This window comes from Plectropomus leopardus, chromosome 24, assembly GCF_026936395.1.
Source record: "Plectropomus leopardus strain MGB_pleo_1.0 chromosome 24, ASM2693639v1, whole genome shotgun sequence".
NCBI classification, from domain to species: Eukaryota; Metazoa; Chordata; class Actinopteri; order Perciformes; family Serranidae; genus Plectropomus; species Plectropomus leopardus.
Window position 1 is genome coordinate 4,151,776 of NC_142199.1, and position 21,192 is coordinate 4,172,967.

A 21,192-nucleotide genomic window follows, 5' to 3' on the forward strand; every position below is an offset into this window, starting at 1 on the left:
CCAGTTTGGGGGTAGGTTTTTTTTTACATAAATACAAAAAAAAGAAAAATACAATCAGAGCCAAAAAAAAACAAAAAACATTTCATCTGACTTTATGTCATATCAAAAAAGGGAGATTAGTTGGTCATTTTCAAAGTAAAAACCAGTTTGGGGGACTGAAATTAGCAAAATATTACTGACAATGACAACAAACACAACATTTTCCAGATTTTTTTTAGCCAAACTAGATTTACCGCCTCATGAGCACCCAAGCTTAGTGTCAGATATTTTTTAACACTCAATAACTGCAAAAACTGGTCGAGTATATTTACAAAATACATTTTATTGAGTACTCAAAGCCTCTAAAGTCAAATGGTTTTACTGTAAAGATGCAACAGTCAAAGTGTGTTTATGTGGAGGAGCGAGCAAGAGGAGAGGCGTCGAAGCAAACAGGACGTTTAAAATAAAACGATGCAAAGAAATGTACAAAAATAATCCCACAAAAATCTTCATTTCTTGTGTGTGGACTTACAGATAAAAAAAAAATTAAAAAAAAAAACGTGGCACACTGCAAGTAAAATCCTTCTTAAGTCATTTCATCTGTTGTGTCTTTAAGTTTTTTTTTTCTAAAACGTGACCAAAAGTTGATTGAGATGATTCCACTTGTTTTGTTGTTATTCATGTTTGAATAAATGAGACTGCATAGAAATCTAGAAGGCACACACATTTCACCGACGTCTCGCTCCTCAACATTTAAATTCTACTTCAGTTAAAATATTTATCATGATTTGAACCAAAGTCCATCTGTTTGTTTTTTATATTTAAAGGAATAATCCCCAGATCTCCACTGATGTTTTGTTGGATATTAAACGTTCATTCATCCAACATCCAGCGTGTCGTCAAACATCCTGCCAGCACACAAACAGGACATGAAAACAAAAGGAATAATCTCATCTTGTCTTGGCATGATTTCTCGCTTATTTTTAAAGGAAATACTGTATTTTTAGACCACATGTGAGATTAAATGTTCAAACGGACATTTCTTGCAGTGTAGATCTGTACAGCAGGTCGGGAAGCAACAGGAACCAAAAATTCGTCTTCTGTTCAGCGCTGGCGATCCCAGCGCCAGATCGAAGCGTCGTCACAAACGGCTATCAAAATGCTGCTGTCGCGGCTGAAGCTGGTTTGCCGGATGGCCGACGTGCATTTGGGGAGGGTCAGTGTGGTGCACCTGGAGACCAGAGAGGACACTTTTAGATTTGGTCGCTTTAAAAAGACGTTTTCACAAATGCAGCCTGGGAAAATCCATACATGCGGACTGCAATGTACCAAAAGCAGCAGGTATTTCACACTGAGCCTCACGCACAAATGTTTGATTTCCACTCTGCGTTCAGCGCGGTCAACAGGACGGTTCTCCATTTCAACAGAAACCTTAGTTCCCAACATTTGGGTTCAGAACATAATGTGCTTGTTGTCTGTCGCTTTGCTGTGTTCATGTGCAGCTTTTTCATAAGTGTAACGAGGATGAAAACTGTCTTATCTGTTCTTCACATCTTTAGCGGAAGTAAAAGTACCAATACTACACTGTAAAAATACTCTGTTACTTGTAAAAGTTAATAAAAATGTTAATGAGTGAGTTTGCAAGGACAATCAGGTCATTGTATTAAAGTACCAAAAATAAAATTGGAGGAAAATAAAAAATAAAAATAAAAAAACCTCAAAATTATTTAAAAAAAAAAAAGAAAAAAAGGAAAAAAAAAACCTAAATGTTGGTAATCAATGTTTTGTCAGTCAGTTAATGAATTAATCAACTAATCATTTCAGCCGTGCTTGTATAAACTGTTGGGTAGTTGTAAGTTATAACAAAACATCATACTCTTATGTTTTTAACTTGTCTGTTTGGAAAAAACGTTTTTGGAACTTACTTTGCTTTATGAGGGTCTTCCACCTCCAGGTCCCAAACATAAAGCTTCCCCACCTGGTTTCCCAGAGCCAGCATCTGGAAATCAGCATCACAGGAGACAAAACATCAGCGACAGACCGAAACCTGGATCTGAGCTGCACCTTCAGCACCGGGACTGCGGCTGAAAACACTCAACTAACGAAACAAATGAGTCACAAACGTCTGCAGCTCCACAAAAACCTTCACCTTCTGCCAGAAGTCCATGGAGAAGCGCATGTACCAAATGTCACACTGGCTGTAATCAAAGCGTCCCAGAATCGTCACATTGGACTCATTAGGTTTAATGTGATCGATGTCGTCCTCCATCTTTCCCGGTTTCCAGCAGACGATGGCGTTTTCACACGACTGCAGCGACACACGAAACATAAATAAAGAGCACGTTAAACATATATACCAGTGATTTATGTTTTTATGTTTATTTTGACCATTTTACCAGACAAATGTGAAATTAGGAGCAGAACATATTTAACATCACTGTAGCAGACCACGTTATTTTGTACTTTACTATGAAAACTTTACTTTAAAACTGATTTAATTTCCTTTATTTGCAAAGAGCTCCACAGATAATATCCAAAATGATGAATAGACATTTCAGTATAAGATTTTTAATAAATTTGCAAAAATGCATATAAAAGCATGTTTTTGCTTTGATATTATGAATATTTGTGTTGAATTAATTGCCCAAAAAGTAAATTTAATAGATTAATTTCAAACTGATTTAATTTCCTTTTTTTGCAACAAACTCTACACGTAATAACCTACAATAAAGAATAAAGATTTTTCGTTAGGGATTTTTAATACATTTGCAAAAATATTTTATAAAAGCATGTTTTTGCTTTGACATTGTGAATATTTGTATTGAATTAATTGCCCAAAAAGTAAATTTAATTGATTAATTTAAAACTGATTTAATTTCCTTTTTTTGCAATGACTTCTACACATAATAACCTACAATGACGAATACAGATTTCAGTTTAGGATTTTAATAAATTTTGCAAAATATTTTATAAAAGCATATTTTTGCTTTTACATAATGAATAATTATGTTGAATTACTTGCCAAAAGGATATTTTTATTGATTTTTCAGTAACTTTTTTCCCTTTTTGAACACTACAGAAATGGTGAAATAGTGAGACTGGCGTGCCATTGGAATTTCAAAATAAAGGCGTATTTCAAAGCTGATAATATGAACCATGTTTTTTCATTTTGCATCGATGACACTGGATCGTCGAATCCACATATCGATCCAGAGCGACGTGTCAATACGACATAATCTACCACAATAGCTTACCTTGGAAAGAATAAGGTCCCCGAGCCACCGCACGCAGTCCACGTAGTTTCGATGGATGTCTCGTGTTGAGAAGTCGGGGAAGTGAATTTTCTGTGAGACAAAAGGCCTGAAGAAAAAAGAGAAATAAATAAACAGACATAAAAGCTGAAGATCTGACAGCCAACAAAAACTGACATGGATTTTTTTACCTGTTGGTCTTGGAGGGGTTGTACTCATACGACCCTCGGATGGCTTTCTGCATTCTCTCTGAATTGATCCGCCAAAGTTTTAAGGAGTGGTCCATCCCACACGACATTATCTTTTCACCCAGAAGATCAAAATCCTGCAGCGGGAATATATACATTTAAAAAAATATTTAAATCCATTTGTTGTTTGAGGTTTAGTGACGTTCAAAGATTTAACTGGACACTCACAGCGCTGAGGACTTCATCTCGATGACCTTCGACGCCGCCAAATATTGCCACTAACGTGTCGGTCTGTATGTTCCACAGACGAAGGGCGTGATCTGAGGAAACAATACGGTCACAAATTCATAAAAACATCCATTCACACGTTTTTCTCTCGAGTGGAGGCAGAGATCAAAAAGAGAGCTAAAATAATAAAGAAATTTTCCACAAAAAAGCGAACTGCGGTTACTATAAAATCTGCCTCTCATCACAAACGCTCAGAAATTTTGATCCCTTGAAACTCCTCAGATCGGTACTGAGCTTGGCATGTTAGATTTTAGTTTTTGTGCACCAAATAAATGGAAAAAGTTACAAGATGTATTGAAATTAAATAGGTACGTGTCTGCAGATGGTATCAGGTTTATGCTGGATAATATAGTTCCTGTACAGAGCTTCTGCTCTGATAATTCAGACATAATCGTTATTTATTGTCTTTATTTTTACTTTTTCTTTCTGTTGTGTTATTGTGCATTTTTTCACTAGCTGCAGATTTGTTTGCCAATTAATCTTTTTTTCATCCTTTTCACCGATTTTAATGCAATTTATAACTTTTGACAGCCATTGCTGCTAGTTGTTTGTTTTTATTGAATTTATTGCTCTCATATCCCTTTATCCGAATAAATGTGAATTCAGGACGCTGCTGTGAAAAAGCTTAAATGCACGGTCAATTTTCCCTGAATAAACAACGGTTGATGATGTTTTTTTTTTCTTACGATCGAATGAATTCATCACTTGCAGCTGTTGGTCGTGCCAGCGAAGCAGCAGCTGAATGAAATGAGTGACACCTCAGTCACACCGACCCAACACTGAATATCTTGATGCCCTTTAACTGCGGCGAGGCGAGGTGGATGTTCTGGGCACGTACGTGGTGAGAATTTAAAAGGCTCTCGGTGGAAAAAAATGAAATGTGCACAGTCAACATTCACTTGATGAAATAAAAGATTAAACTTCACATGACCCTTATCAGGCGAGCCCTGCTGTCGGCTGTTACCTGGGCCGTGAGAGGCGCAGATTAAAGAACCACCTGACAGTCACATGGTCGTAAAAAAAAATTTAAAAAAAAATAGGACTATCCAGTATTTACATAAAGCTTTATAGAAGAGCTGTTGCCACAAAGATGTTAGTAATTAAGTGTTTTTAGTGTCAAATGAGGTCTATAAAGCCATAAAAATAAATGTTATTACATCTCAAAAATATGGTCGTCTCACATGTCACTGATGTTGTATTTACCCTAAAAAAAACGCATCAAACTGTCTTCTTACTGGCTTTTCTGAGTCACAGTGTAATTGTATTATTGTTGTTGGTGAAAGGTTTTTACCTTTGCTGACAGACAGGAGCAGATTTGGATCCCTCGGATGAAACTTGAGCTCGTTGATGGCATTCCCGTGACCTACGTAATGCTGGATTTCAACAAAAGAAAATGTAATTGTAGACAGAATCTAATAATTGCAGCCATGAAAATGAAATCTTTAACATTTGGCTAAAAGGACAACGCCGTGCACAAGTATTCACATTTATATGTGCGATTCCAAATATAAGGGGCAACAAAAACACAACGGACCTCCACCGTCCCCTCACGTTTTATTGACTTCATTGCGCATTTGTTTGCAATCTATTCGAGCTTATTAATGAGTATTTTATTGGTTTATTGGTATTATCATTTAAGCACAATTCAATTCATGGCTCCAAAGCCATGGTGTCATTATAATCACTCTGCCTGTTTTACATTTATTGTCCACTCGATGGCGCAGCAGAGCAAATGAAGCACGGTGAAGCTTCGGCCGTGAGTGAACCAACAACAACGATAACAGCCTTTTTTTAGAGACCACAAATAATTGCGTAATTTAACGATGGCTCCGTTCTCTTCAGGGGTCCTAACGAAAGTTACACCTGTGCTTTTCTGAATGTGATGTGAAAACGTAGAATCAAAGCTCATTCTGGGGCTGTGTGCAACTTTTCGACTATTAAGTGTAAATCCGTCACATAAAATCTAAATAAAAATTGGCTTACACCACAAATCATAGTGCAACAAAATAGGAAGAGGGTGTGAATACTGAGCGTGTTGAGAGAAGACGGATCACCTTGATACACTGCATTGTGATGTGGTTGATGACCCGGATGATGCCACGGGACCCGGCGACGGCCAGCAGAGGATGGCTTGTGTTGGTGTCGTAGGTCCATGCGCACGTGTAGAAGTTCTCGTCTGCCTTTGCACGAGTTTAGTCAAGGAAAGTGAAATAAAAACTCCCCCTGTGATCTTTAAACTAAAGCAGATTTCCCCTCTGTGGTCGGGAGAAATACCTGCAGTGACCCTGCAACAACGTGCAGAAACAGAACACTGCGGTTTTTATCTTGTTGAATAAAAGATCTTGTTAGACAGAATTTCAAAGATCTTTGGGTTAAGGTCAGCAGCAAAGTATTTAAATATGTCTGTATGTTTCCTGTCACTCTGGTGTGTGTCTGAGTGAATGAATGACATGAGGACGTTTAAAAAAAACACCTCAAACGTGTGAAAGGATACGTCTGCATCGACATAAGACTGCAAGAGTCTTATTTCTCCCTGAGAGTGACATTCATACAGAGTTACCTGGAGAAGAGAAGACAGCACGAGTTAAAAAGACAACAAACGAAATCACAACATGTGATTCAGATCCATCGGTTTGACTGATAAAGTATGTTTTTTCTAAATTACATTTTTTTTTTACAAAATACTCAAAAGTAACTAAATCCATATTTCAATTGGCCCAATACTGACAGAAAAACTGCCCATTTTTGATCGCTGTTTTGCGTGGAGGCTTCACACAAAAAGTCAAACTGGAAATCTCTGGTTGACTTTCTGGATAAATATTAGCTCAAAGGATTAAAAATCGCCCCTACCTAAATTATTATAACAGTTGGTTTGATGTTCAGTTCCAGATTTATATATTTATTTAGTTCAGCTTAGATTGGAGAATTTAACTATTTTTATTTGCAGATATAATAACTATTGTTTTTTTATAACGGCTTTTTAAAAATCCAATATTTGTCAACCTCTAGTAGCCACATAATATGTTGACCAACTACAATTACTCAAGTTCATTTATTAGCTAAAGTACATTAAAAGACAACAAACAAACTAAAAAAAACTGCAATATAAATAATTTTAATGTTGATGAAGGCCAACAGAAGATAAAGAGATGGTGCCACTTTAAAATACTGCATGAGTCTGGAATCACTCAGACACCTCCTCATTGCTTACCCTGTTACTCCCGACTGTGGCGAACACCAGCGGGTCTCCCTCTTTGCTGTGCCAGTTAAACTGGACGCCAAACAGCGGCTGGCCGTGGTCCTCCTGTGGAAATCATTATGTCATTATTAACGAAGTGCAGAGGCTGAATTAACACAAGTCCTTTGACATGTGCTGTTTTTTGAAGGCATGTGATAAGAATGTGCTGTACTGTAAATCTTCTTTGTCTAAGTAAAATTTGGACGGATCTGTTGATAAACGACATGCCGTGTGGATATTTCTATAAAAAATAATGTTAATTTACTGGTGGATAGAAACCCTAACACTTCTGAATGTTTTTGGGTAGAGGAAATAATGAAACCTGGGCGACATGACTGTACTCACCCTCAGACTGTTGACACATTTAAAAGAATATCTGCACTTCTTGGACTTCCACTTGCCCTTGCCCCAGCTCTTTCTGCCGGGGGCGTTGGCCGTGTTAGTGGGCGTGTCTGGACGCTCTGCGTTGGTCCCGCTCTCAACGCTAACAGCATCATCCTGCAAATGCAAAAAAAAACCCAAAAAAATCAGATGTGTGAATAGGGTTGCAATGGAAAGAGATATTTAGCATCTCATAAAATATTACAGTTTCACAGCCGATGATAATACAGAGTTGTTGTTATTATTATTATCAGTAACACTGGCCCTTAGAAAACAGAAGGGTTTTTTTGTTTTGTTTAAACAATCACGATCATTACTGAAAACTGAAACCATTTTTTCAATTAGAAATATGTATAAAAAGTCTGACATGCTGTCAATGAGGAAAGGGGATGCACACACATAGGTGAGATTCTCCATCTGGTTGCAATATTTTTTCATACCTTAGATGAGAAAATGTACAAGGTTTGAGAACTGTCAATTTTCATAGCACAATTTACCTTTAACCCGATGAAACCTGAGCAAAATTGGCTTGATTTCTCTCAAAAACATGGAAAGAAGGCAAACAGCAACAAAAAAAGTAACCAAAAAATTAGATAAAGTTAAACAAAGTTATATAATTATTATGATATTTATGAATATAGTTTCCCCCCTTGCTTTTTTCCCCCATGACATTTTCCTAACACATTTTTTGAAAATAATAAATTAAATCTAATTTTTAAAATCTTTAGTATAAATCTACTCATTTGTTGCAATATGTAGAATATTTCTTACCAAGTTGCTCATTGCCTTTTCCCCTATGTTTTTTGAAAGAAATCACCCCAAAGTTGCTCAATATTAAAATGCTTAGACACTTATGAAAAGAATCTAAATGCAGCACAAGAAAATTTATGTAATCTGGGTTTCCAAGTTTAAACCAGTAACCCGCTGCAACTCTATATAGTATTTGAACATGTTTGAGATTGCTCTTGCAAAAATGACACTCTTTATTGATTGGCATCATGAGGCAAAGGACAAATAATCAATATTTATCCTTTACAACCTGAACAATCATTTGTCAGCTGTATCTGGAACTGTTCACACACTCTTATAGATACACAACTAACAAGTGACAAGCAGAAAGGCAAACTGCAAACTGTTTACACTGTGTTTTAACCCATCGCTGTTATTGTAATGTACTTATGTCTTATACCAGGGCTATGACAATGCAATTTCCTGTCTGAGATTAATAAATGTATTTATACATGCACATTTATACATTATTTCGTAAATAAGGTTAACAATTTTAGCATCTTTTTACTGCAGAGTTAAAAACCAAAAACGCCCTTTGCTGCAGTCTTTACATAATCTACTTAAAGTCCAGGGGAACTGGTTTTGCAGTACGTTATTCTTGCAAAAATAGCTTTAACATAGAGCATGTTTTTTGTAACTTGCATCTGTTGACAGCAGCTAAATAACTACTTGCGGTACACCAAAATAACGGACATTATTTACCCTTCATGTTAGTTTTGGACATCCCCCATTAACCTAATTGTTTTTTTATCGTCTTTTAAAACTTAATTCAACAGCTGTTTTTAATAAACTCAACAACATTGTACATTTCAATTACTTCTGTTACTAATTAAGTTATATTAGCTGCTAGTGCTAACGCTAACATTGGTATGCACGTGAATTACTGCAGTCTGAGCATAAAGATAACGTTTGTAATTACGTACAGACAAAAAACAAAGTCACTGAGTATGTAGCTAAGCATGTTAAGTGTATTTTGGCCAGGCTAACGTGGTCAGCAGCTGATATCCTCATAGCTTTATCACATCTCGCCGGTATGGATGAACAAAGCTGCTAGCTAACCACTTTAGCCGGCCGGCTACTTTAGCAGCATGCTAACTCGCTAGAAGCTATTTCTGGGTCATTTTTCGCCGAAAAAACGACACATTTTAACTGCTTACATTCTCGTCTCCTGATAAATCGGGGTTACTGTTCTCGTCACTGCTTAGTTTTTGTTTTTTCGCCGGTATTTCTTTTCCCGCTTGAGAGGGGGACTCGGACATGTTCTTATTTTCCCTCATTTTGGCTCGAACTCCGCCTCTTCCGCTTCGCTGCCGCAGAGGATGCTGGGTAGGGTAGTTCCATACAGTCAGAGTGAAAATTAGTGTAATTTCACTGCATTTCATTCAAATGTATGAGTAAAATACCTATTATCTATGCTTTTTTTTAAAGATGTGATTGTGGTTGTGGGTCTTGGTAACTTTATTGTTTTCATTTTGTATAATAAAAAAGATTATTAAACTAGAATTATGTGAAAACATGGATGCTTCACACATATCTTCAACCCAGCAGCACAGAAAATCTCTATAATGTGCAGTTTCAAGATTCGTGTCACCAATTAGGTATCGAACCAAGAAAATTATGACATCATATTGAAGATGACTTTTGATCTTTTGGATATAAAACGTCATCACTTCATTATGTCCGATTAGACATTTGCGTTTATTCTTTTGTCAAATTGGACATTTGTGCCAAATATGCGTGCGTCTTAGGATACTGTGTTCACAAAATGGACAAAAAAAATCACAATAACCTTGACCTTTGACCTCCAAATTCTAAATATTTCATCTAAGTCTCAGTGGATGTCTGTGACAAATTTTAAGAAATCCCCTCAAGGCGTTCCTGAGATTCCTGAGGTTCACGTGAATGGGACGGACAACCCAAAAACATAAAGCCCTCTACCACTGCTGTTGCCTTCATAAAAGCTAAATAATGACCAATTTTAGTCGTTGCAACCCTTGAAATGATCATTCAGGTCCTCACAGTTCAGTGACTCCTTCACACTGAACACTGCAATTATCTTAAAATCAAATGCATGCAAAAGGAAAACATAAAATCACGCACATTTACATGTATTTAATAAAAAATGTTTACAATTATGTTTTCTGAAAAACACAAAAATATGTTTGCATTTACAGTCCAACATTATCTGAGTCTGCCTTATTGTTGGAATGAGGTGGATTAGCTTCAGGTCTACAGCATCAAGTCTGCGTCCTCCTCCGAGGCCACGCTCATCTCCTCAGACACGTCCTCTTCTTCATCCTCCTCCTCCCCCTCGACCTCCTCAGCAGCTCGCTTCATGCCCCTCTGCTTCGACAGGGCCGCCGCATAGCGAATGTTGTACATGTTAAAGTCACACCTGTGCAAAGGAAACAAAGATTTGGGTTTCAGGAATCACTGGGACCACATGATATGTGGAATTACATTTCATTTAAGGAACAGTAAAAAGAACATTTCTGGAAAAAAATATTTTTGTTGACACGTACAGTTTGGACAGGTCGTCAAAGTGTCTCTGGATGCTCTTCTGCAGCGCCTGCAGCGTTGGCAGTATGGCTCCTGACCTGCACGCCAGATAAAAATCATCAGGTAAAGTCACTCACAATTACACTGAGACGGTAAGTATGTGCTTAATTAAATAAATTCATAAAAACAGTCATGAGAGACTGGGAGCGAACCTGTTCTTGAGTTTCTGTCCGTGCAGCATGAGCAGGCTCTGTGCCCAGGTCATGTAGAACTGCAGGTGACCCGACTTCTCCAAACTCGCCGCCACGAAGCCCAGCAGCTTCTCCACGTAAATGTCGGGCAGAGAGCCACAAACGACCGGGACTGGAGCGCAAACGATCCATCGTCAGTCATCAGCTTTAGGAAAAGTTCATTTTTAGCTAATCATTAAAATTTACTTACTCTGCTCGTGCGGCACTGATTCCAGCACTTCCTGCTTAAGGGCTTTTTCGTTGAGTCTGAACGCGAGGACGATGGCCGGCGCCCACTCCTTGAGCCGCAGCTGCTTACGTATGCTCGCCGGCGTCACGTCAAGGTCGAGGTCATAGGGGTCAAAGACCAGAGAGCCATCGAGAGAGTAAACCAGCAGGCCCTCAGTGGTGGTGGCCGACCAGCTACGACCTAAAAAACGACGGGAAACGCAACCATATGAAGTCAGTTTTAAGTTTTTCTAGATTATGTTTTTTTTCCCCACAAATAGCGTGTTTTTCATTTAAATTCTTCTGGATTCTGTGTTTTCACTTCAGAATCAGAATCAGAAATACTTTATTGATTCCCGAGGAGAACTTGTGGCTCGTTACAGTCGCTCTGATGGCAGCACAGAGAATTATCACACGAAGAAAAAAGTACCAGCACAAGTATATAAAAACAGAAATACAGTAACAATAAACAATTAGCACTAGTATGTAAATATTTAAGTGTTTCAGAGGATACCATAAAAAAAATCTAATATCATAATTCTGTCTGTTTTCCTGCTGACATTAGTTTCCTCTCACATTGTCTTCTAAACGTTTAAATAAATTACATTTAGAAGATGTGATGTGGCCAATATAAGTTTTCTTTCCTCCCACACTTTTTAATTCATCATATATATATCATATATATTCAATAAGATGATAAGATGATGAAGTTGATTTTCGTACAGTTGCATATCAAATTATGATAGGGGGCTGTGAATCTGCATTAAATCCCAAAGAGACTTAAGGACAAAAACTTTTGTGCTAAATTAAACCGTTTACAATTCCAAAACATAAGTGACATTTTTATCTCCTTCGTCAGACTTTTACTCCAAACGTACCGGTCGGGGAGAACCGCAGCGAGCTCACTCTGATCTCTGGCTTGAAGTGTCGAGAACTCATATCACCTGGAAAAACACACGGAAAGAAAGAAACATAAAAGATGTTTCGGATATAAGCTGCAGTGAGAACATTTAAAAAAGTCAATCAAAAACATGAGGATTAAGCAACAACAAGAAGCGACTTTAGATGACAATTTTGTTGAAAATGTGCCCGTTTAAGGAGAAAAGCAATGCGCTTTTAAATTTTCCAACAGACCAAATACATTTATAGCAACTATATCACTTCTGTTGTGGAGAAAAAGGTTTTGTTTTTGTCACTTTATTTGGAAAAATCAGGTACTTTTATACTTAATAGTATCTGTTTTAAGTGTTGAAGCGGGCGTCGTACCTCTCCTGACTCCAGGGAGGCTGATGTTGACTCCGTTTCCGTCTCCAGCTCCTTCGTCCACCAGAGCCAGGCTGCCGAACTCGGTCATCTTCCGTCGGTCCAGAAACTCCTGAAGGTAACGCATATCCAAAATATTTAGTGAAGTTCAAAGACAAAGTGAGCATGTTTGTGACGCCCTAATTATTGCTCCGGATCTTGTTTTTTTTTCCATGAAACAAGTCCAACTTTTACATTAAACACTATTTTTTGATATTCTCTGTATCTGCAGTAGACAGCAGCTGCACGTCTTTCCCACGAAACCGAAGTTTGTGACGTCATCATGCGTTGCTCTAAAAGCTGCGTCTGAGCTGAGGGCCGTACCTCCATGGCATCAAAGGACAGGTTGCACGAGATCTCAAACTTCTTCATGAGCATCTGCTCCTTCACGTTGTAGATGCACACGAACTTTGACTGACCTCCCGCCAAAATCGACTCCCCGTCCGCGGAGTAGCACAGCGCCGTGAAGGACCTGGACGCACAAAAAAAGAATGAATTCCACAAAAAGACGTCAAATCAGACGTTTTCCTCTCTGGTTTGGACCAAAGGAAATAATTTAAGTTTTATCACTCACTTTCCCTTCGCCAACTGCTTGGCTGTGATTTTATCCGTCTCTTTGCGGCCCGTCTCCAGGTCATGGCGTCCGGCCACGGAGCCGGTTTGTGTGGCTGTTTGTGGGTTCCAGAAAGAGATCTCACCGTTCAGAGTGGCCACAGCCAACTCCTGACCATCAGGGCGGTACGTCACGGACAAACCTGAGAGGAAAAAAACACAAATACATCAAAATTACACCAACTTTTATGGAGACAGTCAACCTTTCAGTGCTGTAAATTTTCATTCATTTCCCGGTTACGGCGTTTTTAGCGTCTGCAGCAGCATCTGGAGAAGATACTCGTCACAAGAACTGAGTTTGGTTGAAAAATTACCCAAATATACTGTACTGAAATGATTCATCTGGAAGCCAATTATTGATTTTATCTCTGCTACTAATCCCAGTCAGTGGAGCTGAAGATATTTCAGCCGAGTTCTCACACAGACTGGAGTGCTTCCATGTTTTGTAAGTGAAGCAGCACAGAAGTTTAAACACCTGCAGCATCTTTTGTAATCAATTCATGAAACAGCCCTAAAAACTTGAAATCTCCTCTAAACTACTGTAGACTAATACAAAAGTATTAAATTAATTACAGAGACAATAAAGTTAAAAAAAGGCAGATACTAGGGCTGTACCAGGCTCAGAATTACGCCAGTCGAAACCTGATTCGGCTGTTAAAAATTCAATGATTTGTTTTGTTTTTCTTACAGAGTTCGAGCAGCATTTATGTGATTTTGTAAAGATGATAATGGCGCTAATAAAAGGTTGCAAAGTCAAAGTCAAGAGCGCTCACTTTGCAGCAAAATCTGCAGATTTGGAAAAAACATAAAACTGTTCGACTTGATGCAGTCTCTGTAGGTTGAAGAGGCAGCCGTTGTAGCTTCTGTCATATAATAAAGTTAAATAAAAATACTGTTGAGGTAAATTAAACAAAGTATCATCACAATAAAGTTCCATAAAATGCTATAATAATAAATATGGATAAATTAATGTTAAAATAAAGTTAAATAAAATACTGTTTTAATAAATAATCTTTTTTTGTCTTTTAAATGTCCCTTTGTATCATTCTCAGGGTTCCTCCTACAGCTGAAGGAAAGACAGACAGAAGACTATTTAATGCCACTCAAAATTAAGGTTAAGTCCAATTTACTAATAACCAGTGAAAAATTTAGATGATCAATGTCAAATATTGGAAAAACAACCCTTTCTAGAGTAGAAAAACTATGACCATACTGTATTATCATAAAGGTATGTATTTAGTGCACCGACAGAAGTGGGAACTATCTGCATTTCTGGCTGGTTTTCTGGACAATTTTGTTTCCCGATGGGTGTGTGAGATTCCACTTTTCCCATCATGACCATTATAATTTCCAGGCGTTCTTGAGATATCGCCGTCACGAGAAAGGGACAGACGAAAGGACAACCTGAAAAGATCTGTCCTCCATAAAGACACAGTAACAATATTTACCATCAGATGTGAGTGGGAGTGTCTCTTTGACCTGCCAGCTGTCCAACATGTCCCACAGCCGGATGGTGCGGTCCCATGAGGCGCTGGCCAGGATGGACCGGACCGGACTGAAACACAGGCAGCTGACTGGACCCTCGTGGCCCCCGAGGACCTGGACAATCACAGCGAGGAGGCAGGTAGAGTGAAAAAGAGCATTTTTAACCCTTAGGTGCTTAAAAAATATTATATATTAATGTTATTTTATACTTCGACTGAGATTACTTTTTTAACCAACATCAATCCTAATCATTAATATTGAATATTCATTAATTTTCAGACTTTTTACCCTTTAAATGCCAGGTTTTTGTCATGATGACACCATGTTTTTGGATAAATAAATTACAAAAAAAGGAAATTATTTTCAATATACTACATGCTAAGTAGATTATCATTTTTTGATGATCACAGTCTGGGATATGTCAATGATTTGCACCAGCATCTATTGTGACAGTGCACCTCGTGGAAATAGCATGTATTTTCTTCACATGCCAAGTAAAAATGACATAAAATAGAAAATAGTAAATAGTAAAAATTACAAATTTCAAGGCAAAAGCCCAAAATGACACCAAGAAATAATACAGTGCATGTTTTTATGTTTTGATGGCTGTGGGATCAAAAATGTCAGTTGCACATTTTTTGCACTTAATAGTATGAATGCAACAATTTTGTTTCCACCGTGTATTTCAGACTTATTGTAGGAGCTGAGCTGGAAATTAGATTAAACAAAAATACACAATCTTGCCAAAATGTATGCTTATATGCATGAACACAGCCAAAATTATCAAAAAACGAAGAATGAAAAGCGGGTTAAACACAAGCCACATTAATATTAATATATGTCTATCATTAGGTGCCTACCTCCAGCAGTCTGCCCGTCTGCATGGACCACAGGAAGATCTCAAAGGAGTCCTGAGCTCCAGCGCTCACCAGCTCTCCGCTGGCATCTACTGCGAGGCAGGAGAACTGCGCCGGCCGAGGTGACGTGAACGTCCTGAAGTTTCTGTACCTGTAATGAATGAAAGCAGACACGGATTTAAAAGTCTCTTTGGACACAAAGACACTTCTGTTTTTAGTCCCCGTCTCCATTAAATACTGGAAGTGAACCAGCTCCAGCGGGAGTCACCTGTGCAGGTCGAACGCTCTGACCGTCCCGTCCAGAGAAGCGCTGACGATGACGAAGCCGCTGGAGGTGAAGGTGACGCCGGTGATGCTGCTGGTGTGCTCTGTGAAGGTGACGAAGCAAAGGCCGCTGTTGGTGTTCCACACTTTGACCTGCGCAGATAAAAAATAAAACACCCATTTCTGACACATTTCCCTGCATATGACGGTGAAAACGCTGCAGTGGAAATTACAGAGAACTCACTTTTCCGTCGTCGCCTCCCGTCACGATGTACTGACCGTCCGGGGAGTAAGCCAGCGAGGCCATGTTGTTGAAGTGTCCCTGCTGCTTGAAGACGTACGACTCGCTCTGCCACTCCCACACCAGCAGCTGACCCATCCCTGAAACAACAGCACATTTATTTCATTTGATTTTTTTAAATCAGGTGCATCTTGACAGGGTCCATACACACTTTTTACCAATAAATTTCTATTTACCTTGAGGAGAATTTTATAAAGCGACCATCAATACTCCTGTTTTTTTAAAACTATGTAATAGCTTTTTTTAAACATATATTTTATTTAAAAAAATGAATTCAGAAAAGATTTAGAAGTGAACATTTAAATATAAGTTAGGGACTGTTTGTTATTTATGAAAAAGGAGGGGAGGTGAACAAAAGGGGAAGGCATGTCAAATGTTTTGTTTAGCACTCTGGAGGGACTTTTGTTTTTTTATTTCGGCTTATTTATTTTAGTGATGAGGTTTGTAAGGCATGTTTTCTTTCAAAAAAAATGTTTTAATTGTTTTTGGAAAAAAAAATGACAATTTTTAAAGGAAACTTTTGGGCATTTTCTGTCTTTTTTTATTAAGAAAACATGTCTTGCAAACCTGGGCATGGGTTTTTAAAATTACACCATTTATCACAGCCAGAAAGTGTAAAAACAGACATTATCGTGCGATTTTTTAATTTCTGATGATCCTTGAACACATCATGTGTTATAATACAGGTTTGTTAAACGAAATTCCATGATTTTTCCAAAACGTTCAAGGTATATTTGGTTTTCCAAAGCTTTTCCAGGCCTAGAAATTGCTATTTGCTAATTCCATGACTATTCTAGTTTGTTTATGTCCGTACAAACCCTGTATTGAGTAAAAAATAAATAAAAGAAACATAATACAAGAGGAAAAGACTTCCTACCTGAGCATCCAAAGCCGATCCAGTCTCCAGAGCTGTTTAGCGCCACTGAGGAGATTCTCTGATCCGAAATACTGAGAGGACGACAACAACAGCGCTTTTAAAATCAACCCGTCAGTCAATCCTGTCAGTTTTAAAATTCCTACTCCAGCACGCTGATAAATTCACTTCATAAATAAAAACTTCTCTCTCACCTGAGGGAGTGAATGAGGTTAAACTCTGGAAGTTCGTGCAGGTGAAAGATTCCAGAGGCGAAACCCGTGACCAGGATGTGAGTCGGTTTGTGGTAGGCGGCAGCGGTCAGGTTGTTAAAATCGCCCTCCTTGTTGAAAAAGTGTCTGCAGGCACACGTTGAGGCAAAAGAAAAGAAAAAAAATGCTTTAAGTCTTATGAGTATTTTGACATTTTCAGTTACAGTGGGACATTTATCTTTACTTTGTCAGAGAAGAATCTTTAATTAAAAAGAAATGAATATGCGACGTTGGTGCTCAGCTACACAGGTTGTTTTTTTTCTGGCTCAAAATAACGTCACAGTATCATCCTGATCATGTGCACACACGTGCATGTATACTGTGCCTTCAACTGGCCCACAAAACAAACAAAAACTAGCAAGGTATTTTAAGAAAGCCTATAATTAGAAGACTGAAAAACATATAAAAAGTCTATTAAAAATTATTTTAAAAGAATAAAATCCAACAGGCATATCTCACTCGTTCTATGCTGCGTTTTCCTTACAATCGCTGCTGATACTGCAGTTTTTTCTGCCCGTAAACTTTCAGAAAACATGCAAAAATACGGATGAAATTACAAATACAAACAGACGGCTTCATCTGTGTCTGTATACGAAACACTGAAACACAATAGCATGGTTCAGATGGGTCAGTTCAAAAATCTGTTTTTAACTTGTTTAAACTGACTAATTATTGTATTTTATTGCTTTATTATAATTTATGATTTGTAAAATTGTTTTATTCTATTTTATTCATAATGATCGATGTATACATTTTAAATTCTTGATGAGATCTTCATATCAATGAGTCTTATCAGAATAAATAAAGGTTTATATAAATCAGCCCTAATGCCGCGACTGCAGCTATAAATGATCCACCGAGTGCAACTCAGCCCACAAACGGAGGCGGGATAAAGTTAAACGGAGACAACCTCCGAGTAATTGTAGTGATTTTTATGACAGATGCTGATGCTGCTTTTATACTTTTAGAGCAGCCAGGGGACGAATGAAGCTGCACTTTGTGAAGAGCCAAAAACCTAATGGAGAGCGGGACAACTGCCACTCAAAGTGTCGACATCTGAACATCACCGTGTTTTTTTGGAAGGACTTCTGCACTGAAAATCTGCTGTGACTGAGAGTTTACAATAAACTGTTGTCATTTTTTGACGTCATGATGTGTCTTACTTGCTCCTCTGCTTGTATCGAACGTTTTTGGTTTTCTTCTCTTTGGGAGCTCCGGCTTTCCCTCTGATCACCTCGCCCTCCTCTCCTTCTATTCTGATCTCCTCAACATCATCATCCTCCTCTTCTTCTTCTCCGTCCCCCTGCCGCGGGGGTTTGGGTTTGTCTCTGGTCTTTTTCAGGACAAGGCCGTCCAGCTCGGTGTCGCTCTCCCAGATGCACAGCGTCCCATCCTGGCTCACCGTGTACAGCTGAAAACACACTTAATATCAGCATTTTGTCTGTAATTTTTACGCAAATCACATTTATTCTTTCAGCTTACACTACAAAGTAATGAAATGCAGAATTAAACTCACATCCAGGCTGTCCTTCTCAAAAAAACACCCCACGATGATGTCCTTGTGTCCACCCAGAGAGTAGTAGATGAGGTTGGCCCAGCGCTCCGCTCCAAACACCCACGTCGACATGTCTTTGCTGCCCACCACGAAACACCTGGAGGGAAAACTCACAACCGTGATTCAACTTTTCTTATTCTTATTCACTTTATGTCTGACGGACTGTGACTCACTTGGAGTCGTCGGTCCAGTCGATGCAGGTGGTTTCGTCGTAGGGACCGTAGTAGCTCTTGTCTAAAACGAAGGCGTTAAACTCGCGCTGCTTCCCAGGAGCGTGGTACATCAGAGCGACGTTCTCCTTTGTCACGACAAACTTTCTAAAGGGAGAAAAAACACATCAAAGATCTGCGTAATTTCTGTTTGACTTGTTGCACACAATCAAATAATGTAAGTGTCTGTACGAGTCACAGCCTTTAAGTCAAATTTAACAAACTGCAGAGTAATTAAGTAAATACGTGCTCTCACGACACTCATGTTATAGAAGTTATCTGTTTCTGCACTGATTAAAGATGTTTTATTATGATGCGTGGATTTTTAAAATTAATTAACAATCATTTTAACTATTTTTAAAGCAAAGATAGCAGACATTTGATGGTTATGGCTTCTTAAACACGATGATTCTCTACTTTTCTTCATCAAATGTGGCAGTAAATTACACATCTTTAGGTTTTGGACTGTTGATCAGACAAAATAATATTGTTACATGCATAATAATATTGCTGCTTGCAGATGTCACCTTGGGGTCTGAGACATTTTGGCGGCTATTTGTCTTTAGATTTTTAACATTTCATTGATTCATTAGATATCCTTACCTGCCATCAGGTGAGAAGCGAATGCTGTTGACCGGTTTGTGAAAGTGGAAATGATGAAGGACGGCTCGGGTGATGAGACTGACCAACAACGCCGCGCCATCTGTGCAACATGTTTGGATATTTGTTGAGTTTTTTTGGCAAAAAGACACAAACTTCTGCTTATGTTTTTTTTATCACACATTAGAAAGAGACGATCTTACCTTCATCAACTATGACTGCTAAGTTCCCGTCAGGGGAGAGACCCACACATGTTATATTTTTTGTAGTAGAGATGGGTAACGTCTCTGATGTGTTGCTAGAAGAGAGAAAAGGGAGAAAAAATGTGTCGTTTTGCCTTTAAACAGCTTTAATTTACAAAGATGTCACTCCAATTAGCTCATGCATTATTTATATTTTTCTCTCCTGCAGCTGATTTGCAGAAAGCTTCTGCACAGCATCCACAAAACCCTTCATATGACAATAACATCATATTTCCGTATATTTAATCGTGACTTACTTCTTCAGGTCGAAGACAGAGACTCTGTTTCCAACCGGACTGATCACAGCGTTGCCATCTTTAGAGAAACTCAGATTTCCCTGACGATATACTGCTCCGAGCAGATTGGAAAACTACAACAGAAACACAGTGATTTTATTGATTTAAATTATTTATAAGTTCCTGTGTAAGTCTCAGTTGAAAATCTCAATAACAGCTCCATTCAAAAATGTGTATATTACAAAAAAAAAACATCTTGCTTACAAGCAGGTTCAAATAAATAACTTAAACTATTAACGTTTCCTGTCAAACTTATAACTTCATTGAAATTTCGACTCGTTGATCCATTAACTGTGTGACGTTATTGACGTTAGCTATTTTGGTAAAAGACAGGTAAAAAAAAACGATTAAATTACGTAATAAATGCTACTTGGTGCCATAAACATTAGCCGAACATAAGCGTGAATGCTAACACTTTTTAATAAAAAGTCTTAATGCGCTTCACTATTGTTAAATGTAACCATATGACATTTTATACTTAATTGAACATTTTTTGAATGAGGTTTGGTTTAACGTTCACTCCCATACATTTGTTTCGCGATAGCTAGCGAGCTAGCTAGCAGCGGCTAACTTACCCTGTAAGCGAACTTCATTTTACTGAATATCCCCTAAAAACAACTCATGTATCCGCTTTTTAATTCTTTAAATATCTCAGTGGAAGTGTAAATATGCAGTAAATATTACACATGCTTCTTCCTCTACCGCTGCATCACACGTGTTTGCATTTTGTTGACACTTGACACATCCGGTTTGAGGGGAGTTAAATTTGAAACACTGCGCCCTCTAACGGCAGGGAGGGTAAACGCGTGAAAATAAAATATTTTTCATTGTTTAATTTATTTAAAATTTTTTATGTATAAAATTTCTATTCTTTCCATCTGGGAAACCAAAATTAAGCCAATTACAAATAAATATTATACTCTTAGTATTGTAATGTATTTGGCTCTTATGGTAACACAAATACAAACACAGAATTTTCATATATTCACATATACCTTGTTAAATATATATATATATACCCTGTTAAATTTAAATTTAAATTTAACAAATTTAAATTTAACAGAGGATGTTCACACTTTATAAGATAGTGAAGCAACTAAATTTGGGTTAAATCAGGTGCAAATTATGCAGCATCTGCAGTGTAATGACTGTAATAACCCTTAGGTTATTTTAAAGCCCAACTGAGTGAGCTGTCAACTCAGCTGTTTTTGTTAATAATTATTGTTTAATTTAATTTAATTTAATTTAATTCATACAGCATGTTTTACTGTTA

The 21,192-nt window shown here is 37.9% G+C and overlaps 2 protein-coding genes across 2 annotated transcripts; both read right to left on the minus strand.

Moving 5' to 3' along the window:
- Window positions 1-302: 302 nt before the first annotated feature.
- On the minus strand, window positions 303-9,431 carry eed (embryonic ectoderm development). The gene is made up of 12 exons (XM_042513091.2): window positions 9,272-9,431; window positions 7,290-7,442; window positions 6,918-7,010; window positions 6,201-6,266; window positions 5,761-5,886; window positions 4,998-5,079; window positions 3,647-3,738; window positions 3,422-3,555; window positions 3,234-3,339; window positions 2,129-2,287; window positions 1,905-1,978; window positions 303-1,210 (listed from the first exon to the last, which is right to left on the minus strand). The coding sequence occupies exons 1-12, from the start codon at window positions 9,389-9,391 to the stop codon at window positions 1,084-1,086; spliced, it is 1,332 nt and encodes a 443-aa protein (XP_042369025.1). The 5' UTR covers window positions 9,392-9,431; the 3' UTR covers window positions 303-1,083.
- Window positions 9,432-10,211: 780 nt separating this feature from the next.
- Window positions 10,212-20,664, minus strand: pwp2h (PWP2 small subunit processome component). The gene is made up of 21 exons (XM_042513107.2): window positions 20,495-20,664; window positions 19,881-19,993; window positions 19,585-19,679; window positions 19,385-19,484; window positions 18,746-18,889; window positions 18,534-18,669; window positions 18,181-18,428; window positions 16,961-17,104; window positions 16,770-16,840; window positions 15,836-15,972; window positions 15,596-15,744; window positions 15,331-15,478; window positions 14,434-14,584; window positions 12,948-13,128; window positions 12,698-12,845; window positions 12,338-12,446; window positions 11,950-12,015; window positions 11,055-11,273; window positions 10,826-10,976; window positions 10,637-10,711; window positions 10,212-10,509 (listed from the first exon to the last, which is right to left on the minus strand). The coding sequence occupies exons 1-21, from the start codon at window positions 20,510-20,512 to the stop codon at window positions 10,344-10,346; spliced, it is 2,769 nt and encodes a 922-aa protein (XP_042369041.2). The 5' UTR covers window positions 20,513-20,664; the 3' UTR covers window positions 10,212-10,343.
- Between the last annotated feature and the right edge of the window lie 528 nt (window positions 20,665-21,192).